The sequence below is a fragment of the Prunus mume genome, linkage group LG1, assembly GCF_029339155.1.
Source record: "Prunus mume cultivar Tortuosa linkage group LG1, ASM2933915v1, whole genome shotgun sequence".
Lineage (NCBI taxonomy): Eukaryota > Viridiplantae > Streptophyta > Magnoliopsida > Rosales > Rosaceae > Prunus > Prunus mume.
The window spans coordinates 31,431,618-31,449,735 of NC_142698.1; the positions used below are offsets into that span (position 1 = coordinate 31,431,618).

The 18,118-nt window shown below is 38.8% G+C and overlaps 1 protein-coding gene, 1 long non-coding RNA gene and 1 pseudogene across 3 annotated transcripts; 1 reads left to right on the forward strand and 2 right to left on the reverse strand.

The window, feature by feature from the left end:
- Positions 1 to 49: 49 nt before the first annotated feature.
- On the reverse strand, positions 50 to 8,323 carry LOC148921606 (disease resistance protein At4g27190-like; annotated as a pseudogene). Its single transcript, XR_016125654.1, has 4 exons — positions 8,239 to 8,323; positions 6,447 to 8,141; positions 568 to 1,527; positions 50 to 67 (listed from the first exon to the last, which is right to left on the reverse strand). The product of XR_016125654.1 is annotated as a disease resistance protein At4g27190-like (transcript).
- Positions 8,324 to 10,126: 1,803 nt separating this feature from the next.
- LOC148921607 (uncharacterized) lies at positions 10,127 to 11,017 on the forward strand. The gene has a single exon (XM_089049393.1). The coding sequence runs from the start codon at positions 10,127 to 10,129 to the stop codon at positions 11,015 to 11,017; it is 891 nt and encodes a 296-aa protein (XP_088905519.1).
- Positions 11,018 to 16,465: 5,448 nt separating this feature from the next.
- On the reverse strand, positions 16,466 to 17,918 carry LOC148921608 (uncharacterized). Its single transcript, XR_016123372.1, has 2 exons — positions 17,381 to 17,918; positions 16,466 to 16,789 (listed from the first exon to the last, which is right to left on the reverse strand). It is a non-coding gene; the product is annotated as an uncharacterized LOC148921608 (long non-coding RNA).
- Positions 17,919 to 18,118: the final 200 nt, after the last annotated feature.

An 18,118-nucleotide genomic window follows, 5' to 3' on the forward strand; every position in this document is an offset into this window, starting at 1 on the left:
CCATGGAAAATGAAAACAAGAATCTTAAACCATCACATTGATGCTTTGTTCAGTTGGGCATCATAACCTGTGTATGGTACACAATTCACAATTAATTAGGAAATGAGAATTTACATGCTTATCAGTTGTATAGATTCCAAAATAAGTGGACAAAAAGTAAAGGTCTAATATGACAGAACTAGTAACTTATTAGGCTACTATGTCCTTGTACTTCCATTAACAAAGAAGACGAGGAATAAAAATGTATCTGAAAAAGAAAAGTTGGCTTCAAAGTTTATTAGTCTATTAATTTAAAATATAAAATATTCTAATTGAAGTCCTACCAATAACACATTTTTAATGAAGATCATGCTTTCGTCATAATATGAATCATTGAATATTGTACACTAATTAAAAACTAATACCTTTTCTTTCTCAATCAAAAACTAATAAATTAATATAATTAATATACCGTTTAAATGAATTGTAACTTGGATATAATTTCAATCCTAGTAAGAATATGCATCTTTTTTTAATTTAAGTGGATGATATATAGAAATGCCGGGCAAATGAAACCGCAAAACGTACCTCCCCATTCATGAAAAGTTTCGTGGGTCCACCAATTTCATTCTCCAAAATGATTTCTTCGGCCTCTGTACTTACAACTGACGTGCTCCCCTTGGAGGACAAACCAATAAGCTTTGGCAGATTCCACAAAGTCAAAGATCGTAACTTTTGAAAAGGCTGAGCAATGAGTTGGCCACAACATACAGTTTCCAAATTAACAAGGTTGTAAAGAGATAGTGACTCCAAGATGGGGAAGGCATGACTCGAGTAAATGACCGCTGTGACTTCATCATTGTTTTGGACATGGAGATTCTTCAGTTGTTTACCACTGTCACTTGCTAATATATAGGAAATAATATTTGCAGCCTCCATCCCATCCAAGTCCAAATCTTCACATCTCTTTAGCAGCAATTTCATACCTTGGCCGAATTGACTGTTCGTAGTGAGCTTGAGTTTTAACATGTTAGAGGACGTTTCATAATTATCAGGATGTAGCCAACAATCACCAATAAGTATGGTGTATCTTTCTAACCTTGTATCCGAGAACATGTTTGCTGGAAGAAGCTTAGCATCTGGAATATGTATATGTAATGCAGTTAGTTGACGCAATTGTTTCAGCTCTGACACGTTCGCATTACTTCTTCCCTCATTTAAGCCTCCTTCCCATTCCTTAAAGCTTCCCATTCTCAAGTCTTCTAACCTTGTCAAGCTTGATATAACGTCAGGTGGGATCCGTACAAGTTCGGATCAATAACTCAAATCCAACAATTGTAGACGAGTCAATTGTCCTATTTCTTTGGGCAACTCTTTCACCTTAGATTTTAAAAGGCTAAGAATTTTCAAGTTTGTTAGCTGTCCAACTAGAGCTATGTCCCCCAACACGCACTGATCTAAACACAAAGTTTGAAGATTTGTTAGGGATTGAAGAGATGGAGGCAGTGACGGAATTCGCAGTCTGGTTACATCCAACACTTTGAGTTCCTTCTGTTGAAATATAATCCTTCTGCCTGATTTCTTAGAGCTGAAGTCATTTTCTATTTTCTGTTCTGTCTATTTTAAATGATGTAATGAGAATCATTAGATCATAGTCTAGGTGGATTCTCTAGCTTAGATTTGGTATGACACGTGTAAGCACCTAATAGGGTGACAGTTGTAATTCTGTTAGAAGAGAATCACATTTCTCTCTCTGTCAGACACACTATGTAAGCTGCAGATTGTAAGAATTCAATAGAACAGTGCCTTCCTCATTTCTCTTCATTCTCTCTAGCTAAAATCTCCAAAAATACATCTCTTCCTAATCTGAAAATACATATACAAACTAAGAATTTTAACATGGCCTCAGAGCCAGGTTCGATTGTTTGTTGGGCGTGAATCTGTGAAGATCGAGCTGGTGTTTGGCTGGGCTGACGTTGAGCTCACTCAAAATTTCACGAAGCTTTTCTAGCTGCGTCTGATGTCTAACATGGCAGGATCAAGCTCTTCTGAGCTTCGTACACCAGTTTTCAATGGAGAAAACTATGAGTTTTGGAGCATTCGAATGAAGACCATTCTGAAATCTCATGGACTCTGGGATTTGGTTGAAAATGGTTTTGATGCTTCAGATCCAAAGAAAAAAAAAGGAAAGGAAGAAGGATCTAAAGCTGCTGAAGAAGAGAAGTCTATAACGGCTGAGATTTTGATGAAAGATGCTCGTGCACTTGGACTGATCCAAGGTGCAGTCTCAGACCAAATTTTTCCCAGAATAGTGAATGAAGAAACCTCAAAAGGTGCATGGGATATTCTGAAGCAGGAGTTTAGAGGCGATAAACAGGTACGAAGTGTGAAGCTACAAGGCTTACGTAGAGAGTTTGAATACACTCGTATGAAGGATAGTGAGTCATTCTCTAGTTATGTTGCTAAACTATTTGATCTAATTAATCAAATGAAAAGTTATGGTGAAGAGTTACCTAGAGAAAGAGTTGTGCAGAAATTACTTATTAGCTTGCCTAGATCTTATGACTCTATATGTTCTGTGATTGAGCATTCAAAGGATCTTGACACTCTTGAAATTCAAGAAGTGGTTGCGTCTCTCAAGAACTTTGAGCTCAGGTTGGATAGGCACACTGAAAATTCCACAGAAAAGGCTTTTACTAGCCTGAACATAGAGAGTAAAAGCTCTAAGAATGGAAGTTCTTCTGGAGGTAACAAGTCTCAGAGGAACTGGAAGGGAAATGGGAAGAATTGGAATAACAAGTCCAATTCTAATCCCAAACCAAATGCATCAAATGATGGAACTAAAACACCTTGCAAGCACTGTGAAAAACTGCACTATGGCAAGTGCTGGTTTGAAGGAAAACCAAAATGCAGAGGATGTGGAAAGTTTGGTCACATGGTTAGAAATTGCCATGAAAATCAACCTGTGCAGAAGGTGAATTATGCCAATCAGGCTGAAGTAACTGGAACATTGTTTTATGCATGCAATGCCGTGACAGATGTGAAATTGAACAATTCTTGGTATGTGGACAGTGGTTGCAGTAACCACATGACTGGAGATGAAAGGCTATTGATAGATATTCGAAGGGATGTAACTTCCAAGGTGAAAATGGGGACTGGAGAGACAGTTCAAGTTGTAGGAAAAGGCACACTTGTGATAGAAACCAAGACAGGCAGAAAACACATTCAAGAAGTGATGTTGGTGCCTGGTTTAGAAGAGAACTTGCTCAGTGTTGGTCAGATGATGGAACATGGGTATTGTTTAGTATTTGGAAAGGGAATGGTGACAATTTTTGATGATTGGTCACTGCAAAATCCTATAGCTAAGGTTCCAATGACTATCAATAGGTGTTTCTCTCTCACAATGGTACCTGCTACTCAGTTGGTGCTGAGAGCAAGTGTGACTCACAGTTTGCAGACTTGGCATAAAAGGCTGGGCCATCTTAATGATCAAAGCATCAGGATGCTGGCAAATCAAGACATGGTTCATGGACTGCCTAGTCTGGAGAAGGATTTTGCAGTTTGTGAAGGCTGCAAGCTGGGAAAGCAGCATAGAGACTCATTTCCTGCAGAATCTACTTGGAGAGCTCAGTTTCCACTTGAATTAGTCCACACTGACATCTGTGGTCCTATGCAGATTGCATCAATGTCAGAAAACAGATATTTCATGTTATTCATTGATGACTATACAAGAATGGCTTGGGTTTATTTTCTCAGAAATAAATCTAATGCTTTTGAATGTTTCAAGAAGTTCAAAGCAATGACAGAATTGCAGAGTGGACACAAGGTGAAATCACTTAGAAGTGACAGAGGTGGAGAATTCATGTCAAATGAATTTCTTGCATACTGCAGTGAGGCTGGAATACAAAGGCAGCTGACTGTAGCATATTCCCCTCAACAAAATGGAGTTGTTGAGAGGAAGAACAGGACTGTAATTGAGATGGCAAAGTCTATGCTACATGAAAAGAGACTTCCATATGAGTTTTGGGCAGAAGCTGTTCATACAGCAGTCTATCTTCTCAACAGGTGTCCTTCTAAGTCTCTTAAGAAAATGACACCATTTGAGGCCTTCACAGGAAGAAAGCCAGGTATTGCACACTTGAAAGTGTTTGGATGCCTATGTCATGTGCTTATTCCTTCTGTTTTGAGACACAAGTTGGAAGAAAACAGTCACAAATGCATTTTTGTGGGCTATGGATTGTGTGAAAAAGGCTATAGACTGTATGATCCTAAGGCTAGAAAGATTATCTTGTCTAGGGATGTCTATTTTGATGAAGAAGCCTCATGGACATGGGAGAATCCTAGCAATGCAGATGTGAGAATGCCTATGCCAGATGGAAATCAAGGTACTGCAGAAACTGAACAGAAGGTATTAGATGAACAATCTCAGTTTTTGGATACTCAAATGCAGATGGAAGAAGAAATTGCACCTCAAGGGGAAGAAATGCTTGATGAGACTCAAAGGGTTGATCACACACCTCACAAGTGGAGGAGTATTAATGACATCATGACACAATGCAACATGTGCATTGTAGAACCTGACAGCTTTGAAGAAGCAGATTTGGATGAATCATGGAGAAGTGCAATGGAGGCTGAATTCGAGATGATTAAGAAGAACAATACATGGAAATTAGTTGACAGGCCATTTGACAAACCAGATGGTGGTGTTAAGTGGGTCTACAAGGTCAAACTGAACCTAGATGGTACTGTGCAGAAGAATAAAGCTAGGCTTGTGGCTAAAGGCTATTCACAGAAGCCTGGAATCGACTATAATGAGACATTTGCCCCTGTGGCAAGACTTGACACCATCAGAACCTTGATAGCCCTTGCAGCACAAAAGGAATGGAACCTATTTCAACTGGATGTGAAGTCTGCCTTTCTCAATGGCATTCTAAAGGAGGAAGTTTATGTTGAACAACCTCAAGGATATGTTCAAGAGAGCAAGGAAACCAAGGTGTACAGGTTGAACAAGGCTCTATATGGACTGAAACAAGCCCCAAGGGCCTGGTATGATGAAATAGATGCCTATTTCAACACTGCAGGTTTTAAGAAGAGCTTAAGTGAAGCTACTCTCTATATCAAAACAAGTGACACCTCAGGTATTATCATTGTCTCACTCTATGTAGATGACATTATATATACTGGAAGCTGTCCTAAAATGCTTGAAGAGTTTAAACAAGATATGATGCAACACTATGAGATGACAGACTTGGGTATGTTGCACCATTTTCTTGGCATGGGAGTGGAACAAACTGATAAGCATATTTTCATTCATCAAAAGAAATATGCCATGAAAATTCTTGAGAAGTTTGGAATGAGAGACTGCAAGTCAGTGGCAATTCCATTAGTGGTGAATGAGAAATTGTGTAGAGAAGATGGAAGTGAAGCAGCAGATGAAAATGAATTCAGACAGATTGTAGGGAGTCTGCTTTATCTGACTGCCACAAGACCAGATGTCATGTTTGCATCTAGCTTGCTTGCTAGGTTTATGCACAATCCCTCAAAGAAACACATGGGAACTGCTAAAAGGGTGCTGAGATACATACAAGGAACATTAGATTTTGGAATTGAGTTTGCAAAGGGGAAAACAGCTACTCTAATTGGGATATTGTGACAGTGAGTGGGCTGGGAGTGAGGATGATATGAGGAGCACCTCAGGATATGCCTTCACACTAGGCTCAGGCATGTTCTCTTGGGCTTCCATCAAGCAAAACACAGTTGCTTTATCTACAGCCGAAGCTGAGTATGTGAGCGCTGCAGAAGCAACTTCACAAGCTAAGTGGCTCAGATTTGTGCTTGAAGATTTTGGTGAAGAACAGGTAGAAGGGACTCCAATTCTATGTGACAACACCTCTGCAATTGCAATGGCAAGGAATCCAGTTCATCACCAAAAGACAAGACACATCAGCAGGAAATTTCATTTTATAAGGGAAGCCATTCAAGCAAAAGAAATCGAACTGGTGTACTGCAAGACAGAAGATCAGATAGCAGACATTTTGACTAAGGCTCTGCCTAAGGATCGGTTTGTGAGGTTGAGAAGCTTGCTTGGAGTGAAATCAGCTAAAGGATTAGAAGGGAGTGTTGAAATATAATCCTTCGCCTGATTTCTTAGAGCTGAAGTCATTTTCTATTTTCTGTTCTGTCTATTTTAAATGATGTAATGAGAACCATTAGATCATAGTCTAGGTGGATTCTCTAGCTTAGATTTGATATGACACGTGTAAGCACCTAATAGGGTGACAGTTGTAATTCTGTTAGAAGAGAATCACATTTCTCTCTCTGTCAGACACACTATGTAAGCTGCAGATTGTAAGAATTCAATAGAACAGTGCCTTCCTCATTTCTCTTCATTCTCTCTAGCTAAAATCTCCAGAAAATACATCTCTTCCTAATCTGAAAATACATATACAAACTAAGAATTTTAACACCTTCATCCCTTCAAAATAGTTGCCTGGGATTTCCAAGGAGTCATCAATATTATGATTTTCCAAATGAAAAAGTCTCAATTCTGGGCATACCCAAGGTACTTCAGGAAGTCTGGGGATCTTGCAAGATTTTAAGGAGATCGCAGTGCATTTTTTAAGGGAATTTCTATCTGGCCATTCTTTCAGCTCATCTCCATATGCTTTTGCAATGACGTGATTATCTTTAGATGCAATCACCATAACAACATCTCGTACAAGCTCATGCATTCTAATATATCCATCATCATCAATGTCTAGCAACAGACAATAATCGTTAATAAGTTTTTTAGCTAGTGAATCAATTTATCCCGTGCCTCTTCCACTGTATCAACATTTTTCACCAAACTCAAACCCATAGCATATTTCAACAAGTCACTGAAATTAATTGTACAGCCACCCCCTGCAATAATTCCACAAAGCAAGAACAATGGCTTAAGCTCGTCGCCATCCAATCGATTGTAACTCCATTCTAAAGCCAAGTAGGCTGATTTTGCCAATCCATGTTCGTCAAAACTTTTGAAGTCCCTCATGGCAACTCTCCATTCCTCTAAAGTAGTGGCTGATCTTAGAGACCTTGCAACTGCAACAATTGAAACTGGCAAAGCCCCACATTTTTTGTCTATTTCAGTTGCTACTTCATGTATACGGTCATCTTTAACAATGTCACCTGCCATCTTCTCAAATAAACTCCAATTTTCTTCCATGCCTAAAACTTGAAGCTGAAACTCTTTTTCCATATTCATCTCAAAGACTTGGTCTCTAGACGTCAACAATATTTTACAAGTCGCCATTGGGCGAAGTCCCAAAGCCTCCAAATCAATTGCTTCCCAGATATCATCTAAAATTACAAAAATGTTCTTGTCTTTTATTCTATTCCATAGATGCTTTGCTCTCGCTTCTATATCATGAGTTTCATCAACATCCATACCTAACTTTTCAACAATATTTTTTTGAATTGTTTCCTTTTTTTCTAAGTCCGGATACTTTTTCACTTCCAAGACTATAACCACCTCATCAAATAAGTTCTCTTTCGTAGCTTGTCTATAAACTTCTTGGGCGAGTGTGGTCTTCCCAACACCACTCAATCCGTACACCCCAATCATGTTGGTATCAGGATTTTTCAGTCCCTCCATGATTTCCTTCACCATTGAAATCCTTGATTCAAAGGCCATGTAGCTTTGAGAGGGCGTGACACATATCTCTTCTAAGGGAGGATTGTAAGAAACAGTGGTAAACTTTTATTTTTTGTCATAGTGGAGTTCAATCTTTTCTGTCAATTTTGCTGATTTCCGGCTAAGCTGATGATAGGAAACCAGATTAGGACATACTCCACAGAAACACTTTGTCTTTGCATGGTCTTCATCTTCCAATAATTTCTTTGCCTCTTGAATCATCTCATTCGCTTCTGTTAGCCATTTTTGGACGTCAGTACGAACTTTTTTACCTTTTCTTTCGTCTTCATCAACCATATGCTTCATACTGTCTTTGGCAGCATCTAAGTTCTCCCATTTGCTCCTTAGATTTTCAAAGTTCTTTTTGTAGTGAATTTGATAACCGATTTGCCGCCCAACTGGTTCAATTGTGTACTCAATTATTTTAGAAATAATTCCGATGAGAATCTCCATGGTTTCGTTTTGCTTTGGAATGAGACTCTTGTATCTGTTGAATAAACGAACCCAAAAACAAGAAAATGAAAAAGAGTAAAAGAAAAAATATTAAACCAATTGAAATTAAGGAAGGAAACTAAAGGGCATACCTTAGCTTGTGAGACTAAGCTTAAATAGAACACAGAGTATCAGTATGCAACACTTCTTTTTCATTAAGCTTCTTCTGGAAACAACTGTAAAGTGAAAGTGTAATGAAGATAAGTGAAACAAAATGCATGACTCTCAAATCTCAAATCAAAAAGAATAGTTCGGCCACAAATTTCGAAAGGAAAAAATTAGTTGGATTTACTTCTGAAATATTTATTAATTAGGTTCAAATAAAGCTACTCATAACAAAAAGACTTAAGTGCTACATTGTGCCTTAAAACATTGGTCAATTCCCACGAAACCCCTTTAAAGTTAAAGTGATCACTTTGCCTCATTGACTGATGTTTTGTGTCTCACTTTACCCCTCATCCTCAAGTTTGTTAAAAAATCCGTTAAAAATGATGACGTGGCACCAATGAGATCCATTGTTTTGCTAAACTATGTGTGAAGAAAAAAACAGTAAAAATGGTATTTTAAAAATCTTAATTTAAATATTAAAAATATAAATAATACTTTAAAACCAAAAATCCCCAATTCCCCTCCTCCAACACCATTATTGTTAAAATGTAAACTGCCTAGCTAATTTCTGATTAGTTAGTAATCACTTAGTCAGTTTCTATTTAGTCCTTTTAAGTCATCTGTTAGCTAAACACCTTGAGTTCATATGCCAAGTGTAAGGGTTAGGATAGTCTTTCTTATTTCAGCATGTCTAAAGCTTTGTAATGCCATGTGTCATATTCACATTGGCTTAAAACCTTCAATGGTTAGATTGTATTTGCTGATGTAAGATCACATTTTTTGGGTGTGAATGAATATCCTCTGCTGCAACGGTTTTGCAGAGGTAGAGTTGTCATTATCATTTTCTTTTCTTGTTGAAGCTCTCACTCTCAATTCTTGCTCTCTGGCTCCCTTAACAATCCAAATCTCAACATGGTATCAGAGCCAAGGCCCGTACAAGCTAACAATGCTTGTCACCAAAAAAAAAAAAAAAAAAAAAAAAAAAAAGAAACAAGTCGGACTCTTAAAAAATGCCAACGAAGCTAAGAGCCGACCTCTGAGTTCCATTAAAAAACAAGTGGGCCCAACAAGAGCCGACCTCTGAGTTTCAATTGTCGATATGTGGATCTTCACGTGTGATTACATGTGAGGGGGAGTGTTGGAATCCCACATCGGTGGAGTGAAAGAAAACAAATGGGTTTAAATAGAATTACCACACTCTAACTAATACCGAGGCCTTTTGTGATAAAACCTCACACCTGACGGATTGGGCGGGTGGCAAAGTGGGGACGATATCGGTGTTGTTAGAGTGGGACTAACAGGAAGATCAAATTTTAAACATGGTATCGTGTGAAGGTTGGATCTGGATAGTGGCGTTGAAGTGTGTGGGCTGAGCTTGGAAATCGGACGAAATTTCGACTCGGTTCATTGATTCTGTCTCGGATGGTCGGGTCAGGTGGGAGTGATCTCTCAATATTCAATGGGGGAAAACTATGAGTTTTGGAAGATTCAAATGAGAACGATTTTCAAATCTCATGGAATCTGGGATTTAATGGAAAAGGGGCTTCAAATTCCAGATTCAAAGGGAAGAAAGTGAATGATGCAGGGTCATCGGATTCGAGAAGGAAGCTCTGTTAATGAAGGATGCTAAGGCACTTGGGATTATCCAAGGGGCTGTCTTAGAAGACATTTTCCCTAGGATTTCTAATGAAGAAACCTCAAAGGGTGCTTGAGATATTTTGCATCAGGAATTTCATGGTGATAAGCAGGTCAGATCCATCAAATTACAGTGGTCTGCGTCGTGATTTTGAGTACACAAGGATGAGGGATGATGAGACCTTGTCTGCAGGTACCTCACTCGCCTGCTTGAGCTTGTGAATCAGATGAAGGGATATGGGAAGACCTATCAAAGGAAGGTTAGTTCAAAAACTCCTTATACATCTGACTAAGGAATTTGATCCTGTCTGTTATGTAATTGAACAAACCAAGGATATTGAAACGATTGAGGTGCAAGAGGTGATTGCTGCATTGAGGGGTTTTGCTCAGCGTCTTGATAGACATGTTGAAAGCACCACTGAGAAAGCTTTCAGCAGCATGAGCATAAATCAAAAAGGATCTCAGCCAAATTTTGGTTTTGGTAATAATAAATCAAAGAAAAGCTGGAAATCGAAGGGTAAGAAATGGGATTCAAAACCTCAAAGTAATGTCCATCAAGGAGGAAAGCATGAACAAGGGGAAAAATCATATCAAGCAAAAGGGAAATGCAAGCACTGTGATAAGCTCCATTATGGTGAATGCTGGTTTAAAGGAAAGCCAAAGTGCTATGGGTGCAATCATTTTGGACATCTCATTAAAGACTGTGAATCAAATAAGACTGAGAGACTTGCAAACTTGGCCAGTAAGGTAACAGAACCTGCAACCATGTTTTATGCTTGTCATTCTGCCATTATTGGAAGAAATGTGAATGTTTGGTATGTAGATAGTGCGTGTAGTAACCATATAACTGCCCATGAGTCTTTGCTTATTGATATAGATAGAAAAGTGAACTGTAAAGTTAAGATGGGTACTGGTGATTTGGTACAATCAATAGGCAAAGGTACATTGGCTATAGATGTGCAAGGGGTTACTAGGTACATTAGAGAAGTTATGATTGTACCTGGTTTGGATGAGAATATGTTGAGCGTAGGACAGATGATAGAACATGGGCATTGGTTGGTGTTTGGTGATAATGAGGTTGACATTTATGAAGATAAGCAGTTGAAAGAGTTGATTGCAAGAGTCTAAATGAAAGGGAACATATATTTTCCCTTAGATCTCAAATATGTCAATCCTCCTATGGCAAATAGAGCAACATTTGGTGAATCAGCTTGGCTGTGGCACAGAAGATTTGGGCATCTAAACTACATTAGTATGAAGCTCTTACAAGAGAAAGACATGGTTCAGGGTCTACCTAAGCTACAAGAATCGGAGAAGATTTGCTCGGGTTGTGCTATAGGCAAGAGTCACAGGAGTTCTTTTGACAAGGAAAAGACTTGGAGAGCATCACAACCCTTAAAGCTAATACATTCTGACATTTGTGGACCAATGCAGACTATCACTCCTGCAGGCAACAGATTCTTTCTCACTTTTATAGATGATTACACTAGGACGTGTTGGGTTTTCTTTCTGCAACATAAGTCACAAGTTCTGAATGTTTTCAAGAGGTTTAAGTCCATGGTTTTGCTTCAAAGTGGTTACAAAATCAAGAAGCTGAGAAGTGACCGAGGTGGTGAATACACATCACTAGAGTTTCTCAAGTTTTGTGATGATGTGGGGATGGAAAGGCAACTAACAGTAGCTTACTCTCTGCAACAAAATGGTGTTGCAGAGAGAAAGAACCGAACTATAGTTGAAATGGCTAGGACAATGATGGCTGAGAAGAGAATTCCTTTGAAATTTTGGGCAGAAGCTGTCAATACAGCTTTATACCTGCAAAATAGAAGTCCGTCAAGTGCTCTGGATAATACAACTCCATTCGAGAAGTTCAGTGGGAGAAAACCAGGTGTCAAACACTTGAGAATATTTGGTTCATTATGCTATATCCATATTCCTTCTCAGAAAAGGCACAAACTAGAGGAAACAAGTGAGAAGGGAGTATTTGTGGAATATGGAGTCTGTGAAAAAGGATATAGAGTACTCAACTTGAGAACTCAAAAGATTGAGCTGTCTAGGAGTGTTATTTTTGATGAAGAAGCAATGTGGAATTGGGAAACAAATGAGGCAGTGCAAATTCCTATGTCTTGGAGTGATGAAGCAAACTCTAATGTATCTGGTTCAGACTCAGAACCCAATCATCTACAACAACAGTTTATGCAATCTCCTTTGAGAACACAAACTGGTATTGATCTTCATGCTACTCAAGAATTAGTTTTGCTTAATTCTCCAGTTTCAAATCTTGAAACTTATGATAACACCCCAAAGAAATGGAAGAGTTTGAGTGAGGTCTATGCTCAATGTAAAATGAGCATTATTGAACCAGAAAGTTACAATGAAGCAGCCAAAGATGAAGCTTGGAACAAGGCTATGACTGAAGAGATATCAATGATAGAGAAGAATTCCACTTGGGAATTGGTTGACAGACCAAGCAGCAAACCGATTGTGGGAGTGAAGTGGATATATAAAACAAAACTAAACCTCGATGGCTCCATTCAAAAACACAAGGCAAGACTTGTAGCCAAGGGTTACACACAAAAACCAGGGATTGATTTCAATGAAACCTTTGCTCCAGTGACAAGGTTAGATACTATTAGAACTCTCATTGCACTAACTGCATAGAAATGCTGGAAATTGTGGCAACTGGATGTCAAATCAGCTTTCTTAAATGGTGTTCTTGAAGAGGAAGTCTATGTGGATCAACCTGAAGGCTTTGTGATTAAAGGAGCTGAGGATAAGGTGTATAGATTAAGAAAAGCTCTCTATGGACTAAAGCAGGCTCCAAGGGCCTGGTATAGTGAAATCGACACTTACTTATATCAGTGTGGTTTTCACAGAAGTCTAAGTGAAACAACTCTTTATGTGAGAACCAAGGAAGGTGTGGGAACATTAATCGTGTCAATCTATGTAGATGACATAGTGTATACTGGAAGTAGTGATGAAATGGTGAAAGAATTCAAGGCTGAGATGATGTGCAAGTATGAAATGTCTGACTTGGGTTTACTCCACCATTTTCTTGGTATGGGAGTAACACGAACTGAAGGGAGCATCTTCATCCATCAAAAGAAGTATGCTCTCACACTCTTGGATAAGTTTGGACTCAAAGACTGCAAATCAGTGAGCACTCCATTAGTTGCCATTGATAAATTGCAAAGAGAGGATGGAAGTGAAGCAGCGGATGAGAGTTTGTACAGAAAAATTGTAGGAAGCTTGCTATATCTAACAGCAACCAGACCAGATATCATGTTCTCAGCTAGTCTACTTGCAAGATTCATGCACAATCCTTCTAAGATGCACTATGGGGCAGCCAAAAGAGTTCTAAGGTACATACAAGGCACAATTGATTATGGAATTGAGTATGTGACTGGAAAGTCTGCACTTTTAGTAGGATATTGTGATAGTGACTGGAGTGGATCTGAGGAAGATATGAAAAGCACTTCCGGATATGCATTTTCATTTGGAAGTGGTGCATTTTCGTGGGCATCAGTCAAACAACACAGTGTTGCTCTTTCAACAGCGGAGCAGAGTATGTGAGTGCGGCAGAAGCTACATCACAAGCCATTTGGCTCAGGTTTGTTCTTGAAGATTTTGGGGAGGAACAGACTACTGCAACAACTGTGTTTTGTGACAACACTTCAGCCATAGCAATGGCTAAAAATCCTGTATTTCATCAAAGAAGCAAGCAAATTAAAAGGAAGTTCCATTTTATTAGAGAGGCAATTCAAGGAGGAGTGATTGAATTGCTCTACTGCAAAGGAGAGGAACAAATTGCTGACATTTTCACCAAGGCTCTTCCCAAAGACAGGTTCAGCTATTTGAGGAGTATGCTTGGAGTGAAATCAGCTAGCACTTTAGAAGGGAGTGTTAAAATGTAAACTGCCTAGCTAATTTCTGATTAGTTAGTAATCACTTAGTCAGTTTCTATTTAGTCCTTTTAAGTCATCTGTTAGCTAAACACCTTGAGCTCATATGCCAAGTGTAAGGGTTAGGATAGTCTTCTTATTTCAGCATGTCTAAAGGTTTGTAATGCCATGTGTCATATTCACATTGGCTTAAAACCTTCAACGGTTAGATTGTATTTGCTGATGTAAGATCACATTTTTTGGGTGTGAATGAATATCCTCTGCTGCAACGGTTTTGCAGAGGTAGAGTTGTCATTATCATTTTCTTTTCTTGTTGAAGCTCTCACTCTCAATTCTTGCTCTCTAGCTCCCTTAACAATCCAAATCTCAACAATTATCCCTTCCTAATAGCCATCACCACAACTACAAACAACCCCTAACTGCTCTCTCTCTCTCTCTCTCTCTCTCTCTCTCTCTCCATCTGGAGCTGGAAGGAAGCGTTCCATTGATGTGAATTGAACAAATTATTTTGGAGGGGAGGGGTTCAGTATCGGCGGCTTGAACTGGTTGGTGGAATAGAATAAAAGCACTCGCTCCATAAAAAACAAGTTGAGCGTGTAGTGATCCGTGACCGTGAGTCCTTCATGTATTTGTATTTACTAATTCCAGAATCATGCACTGTCTGTTGCGATGGGAAGTGAGAGTGACCGTATATTTCATCACAACTAATCTAAGAAAAAGGAAAAAAGAACATAGGAAATGAAGATCCAAGTACGATGATTTCACGAAATCAAAACAATTCAAGAAACAGAAACATGGGTTGGGTTGGAGAAAATAAAGGAATAGCTGGAAATCATTGGAATGGGAGGTTTCGGAAAGAATTTAATATCAAAACTTGGATGAATATTATGTTTCGGAACATCTGGAAATCATTGGAATGGGAGGTCCTTTGCAAAATTAGTTGAATTAAAGTTATCAAAGAATTGAGGGTTCATATAAAGCTCCCATAACAAAAATAAGAAAAGAAAAGAGCAGAGGAAATGAAAACAAAGAAGGAAACAAGAAGGCGCACCTTATACCTTTTGCGCTTTTGCTAATGAATTTGGCCAGTTGCTCTTCAAATTCCTTTGCTTAGAGCATTTCCTAGCAAGCAGGCTGGGGGGCTGGGAAAATTGGGTTTCCAGCAACACAAAGCTGCCAGGCGAGGTGTGGGCCCCAGCAAAAAATTTGTGCTGGCTAGCCGTGGGAGGTCCAGCCGAGCAGCTAAACTGCGTTTTGGGCTGGCGTCACGCGACGCGGTTTAAATTTTTAACGACGTGCGATGACCCGCCAACGGGTTTATGCCATGTGCCGCGCTGTCCGATCAACTTTAGACAAATCCAACGCTTCTCATTTTTCGCGAATAAAAAATGAAAAAAAAATCGGAAGTCGCACCCAACGGCTCTCTTCCACGTGGCGATGCTCTGGCGCTCCGATGAAGTTCTTCCAATCCAACAGCGGTGTTCAATCGGCCAAAAATTAATGAAAAAAAGAAAAAAATCGGAAAAAATTTGAAAAAATACCCAAAAAAATATTGATGTTTTTTCCTATAAATACCAACAAATACTCTTCACTTTTAACACCACCTCTTCATACATTTTCTTCTCATTCTACCATTATTCACTTTGTAGTCAAATTTGAATTTTGAAATGTATCTGAAATTTGAAACCGAAAATCTTATCCGATATGAATAGTATTGACACGTAGGAACCCAAAAATCTTATCCAAAAATATTATCCAAATTAATTGTTTAAATAAACAAAGTTGTGAAAAAAAACAAAAAAATGAATAGTAATTGCCATGGCAAGGGGCTAACTGCTGGAAACACACATTTTCTGGGGGGAGCTAGGGCAGCCACTATTCACATGAATAGTAACTGCCCTAGGGCTCCCCTTGCCATGGCAAGGGGCTAACTGGTGGAAGTGCTCTTATAGAAAACCAGGAAATTTAAATGCTATCCCCTCCAAAGGCAATACTGTTTTTTTTTTTCTTCTTTTGATTGGCTTTATAATTTAAGAAGTAAAAGAAAGTAAACTAAGGCAAAAGAAGGTTGCTGCAATGAATTGAAACTGAAAGTGCGTAGGAGAATTTTGATCAAAGAGGGTGGATGGCAATTACGAAGACAATGAAACGAAGCGTCAAACTCTCTCACTCAATTATTGTTTTCAAGCAATCCCAAACTCTTTATAATTAAATATCTGAAGGTTCACATCCTTCACCTATTCTCCGGACATTTGATACTAATCTGTCTATATTAGCCCTTGTTTTTGGGTTAAATAAATGGCTGTATTAGTTGACGTCAATTGTAAAATGGAACTTAATTAGTTGATGGCGCAGGCATCATCTAAACCGGATCCTATCTCAACTTAATACTAATATAACATTAGCATAGTCTTTGATGACGACCAAGAACCAGAATTAGAATTTAACTAATCTTATTGAGCTGATGTTACATGGTAGGTATAGTAAGTAGTAGAATTAAAAAGGACAAAAACATAAAAATAAATTGGATAATGTCACATGTGTTGTCATACATAAAAGAAAGAAGCCATAACGTTTGTACATTATAAACCAAGGATTTAGCTCTTACTAGCAATGTTGCCCCAGCGATGCTGCGGGTTTTGAAATTACGTGAAATGTGTATAAAGTAGTAAAAATATGCAGGGAAAATGGTAATATTTATATAAACATGGAGATGTAAAAAGTGGCATCATGCTTAGTTTAGCAAGCTTAAGTCACAAAAAATAAACTAATAACATGTTTTATGTGCTACTTGTTATGTGAAAATATTGGACATATTTTCATAGATCAAGCTGTTATAAAAACATGAAACTATGGGCAACCTTTAGTTGCTCATTGTTCAAAAGAGTTTGGGCAGGTGTTTATATATATGGTATTGGATGGTGGAAGGGGATCTAGGTCTTGCTAGCTCTGCTGTACAGGTGGCTTGCATTCTTTCTCCTCCTTTGTAGAGGTTTTGACTCTGTTGGCATAAATTTGGAAAATGGCAGGTGTTAGTTTGGGCAGGTGTTAGAGGTTTTACACTCATTATAAAGCTATTGACAAAATACTCATTGATTGTGTGCAGTCTTTCCTAGTTAATGCTTCTGGGGCTTTCAGAAGTCCAAAAGTACCTTTTTACACTCCATCAATAGCATGGATCAAAATTTTCTTCCCTCCCTCCCCTCCTGTCCATACTGTCATATTTCGATAAACAAATTTCATGATACTTAGACTACTAACTGACGTATGTCCTCTTTATAGCTTCAAAGCTGAAACAAAATAACTAACTTGATCGGTAATATCTTACAACATAGACTATAGCTTATCACCACCGCTTCAGCCACCCTAACTTCATAATCAAGTGCTTGAAATTAATCAAATTTGAAACATTCAACGGATTGAACCAAAAACTCCAACAACACATTCACAAAACCCACTAACCAAATTCCAACCCAAACCAAATAAGTCCCTCAAAAAAAAAAATTTAAACTTCATAACTGGGTTTCCACAGAAGCATAAACAAAACAAAAACAAAATACATAAAAATCAAAAACCGAAAAGATAAGAGTACCCATTTGCGAGGAGGAGGGCTCCAGTCCATGCCCAGAGGGAGAGGTGAAGTGCCGTCGTGGCGGTACTTGGGAGGACTACGACTGCGCCGGATGCTGCTTTTATTGCCATAATTGCCCCTGGCATCAGTAGCATCGTCGTCGTTATGATGAGGGGTAGTTTCGGGCTCAGAATATAAAGGAGTGCGGCGACGGGAGAAGGAATCGGAGAAGCTTAAGTCGTTGAAGTCCATGAGAGAGAGGTCGTACGCGTACAGATTCATTTTCGATTCGGTGATTGTGTTTGTGCTTGTATGTTTACTCTGTTTGTTTGTAGATTGTGACTGGGTTTGCTATGGCTGGAGCCATGGCCCTCACAGGCATATCTACTTTGGGGTGGATTTTCCAGGAGCTTGGAGGCACATGTCTTTTGGGATTTGGTGGTGTAGCTGAGAGATTGAAGGAACAGTTTTCGATTCGAAATGGTGCCTTCTCTGAGCAAAAGAACATTTGGGAACGGAGGAGAAGCGAAAGGAAAGGGGCAAGAAGGGGAAAAAACTAGCCAAGGTCAATACGGTCATTTTACTGTGTGCTGAATAGGACAAAAAAGAACAAAGAACATAAGCGGGGGCAAAACCGTCACTTCACTATTCCTAAGCTACAGTCTATGAACAGTGATTTCGTGAAATATATATATAATTATGCCCCTATCTCGAATCAATTGTATTTTCTTTTGGACTTGAAATTATTTTAAAAAGACT

What these genes read in the sequence shown, in the direction of transcription:
- LOC148921607 (XM_089049393.1), top strand. Translation starts at nt 10,127, where the DNA reads ATGGGAAGACCTATCAAAGGAAGGTTAGTTCAAAAACTCCTTATACAT.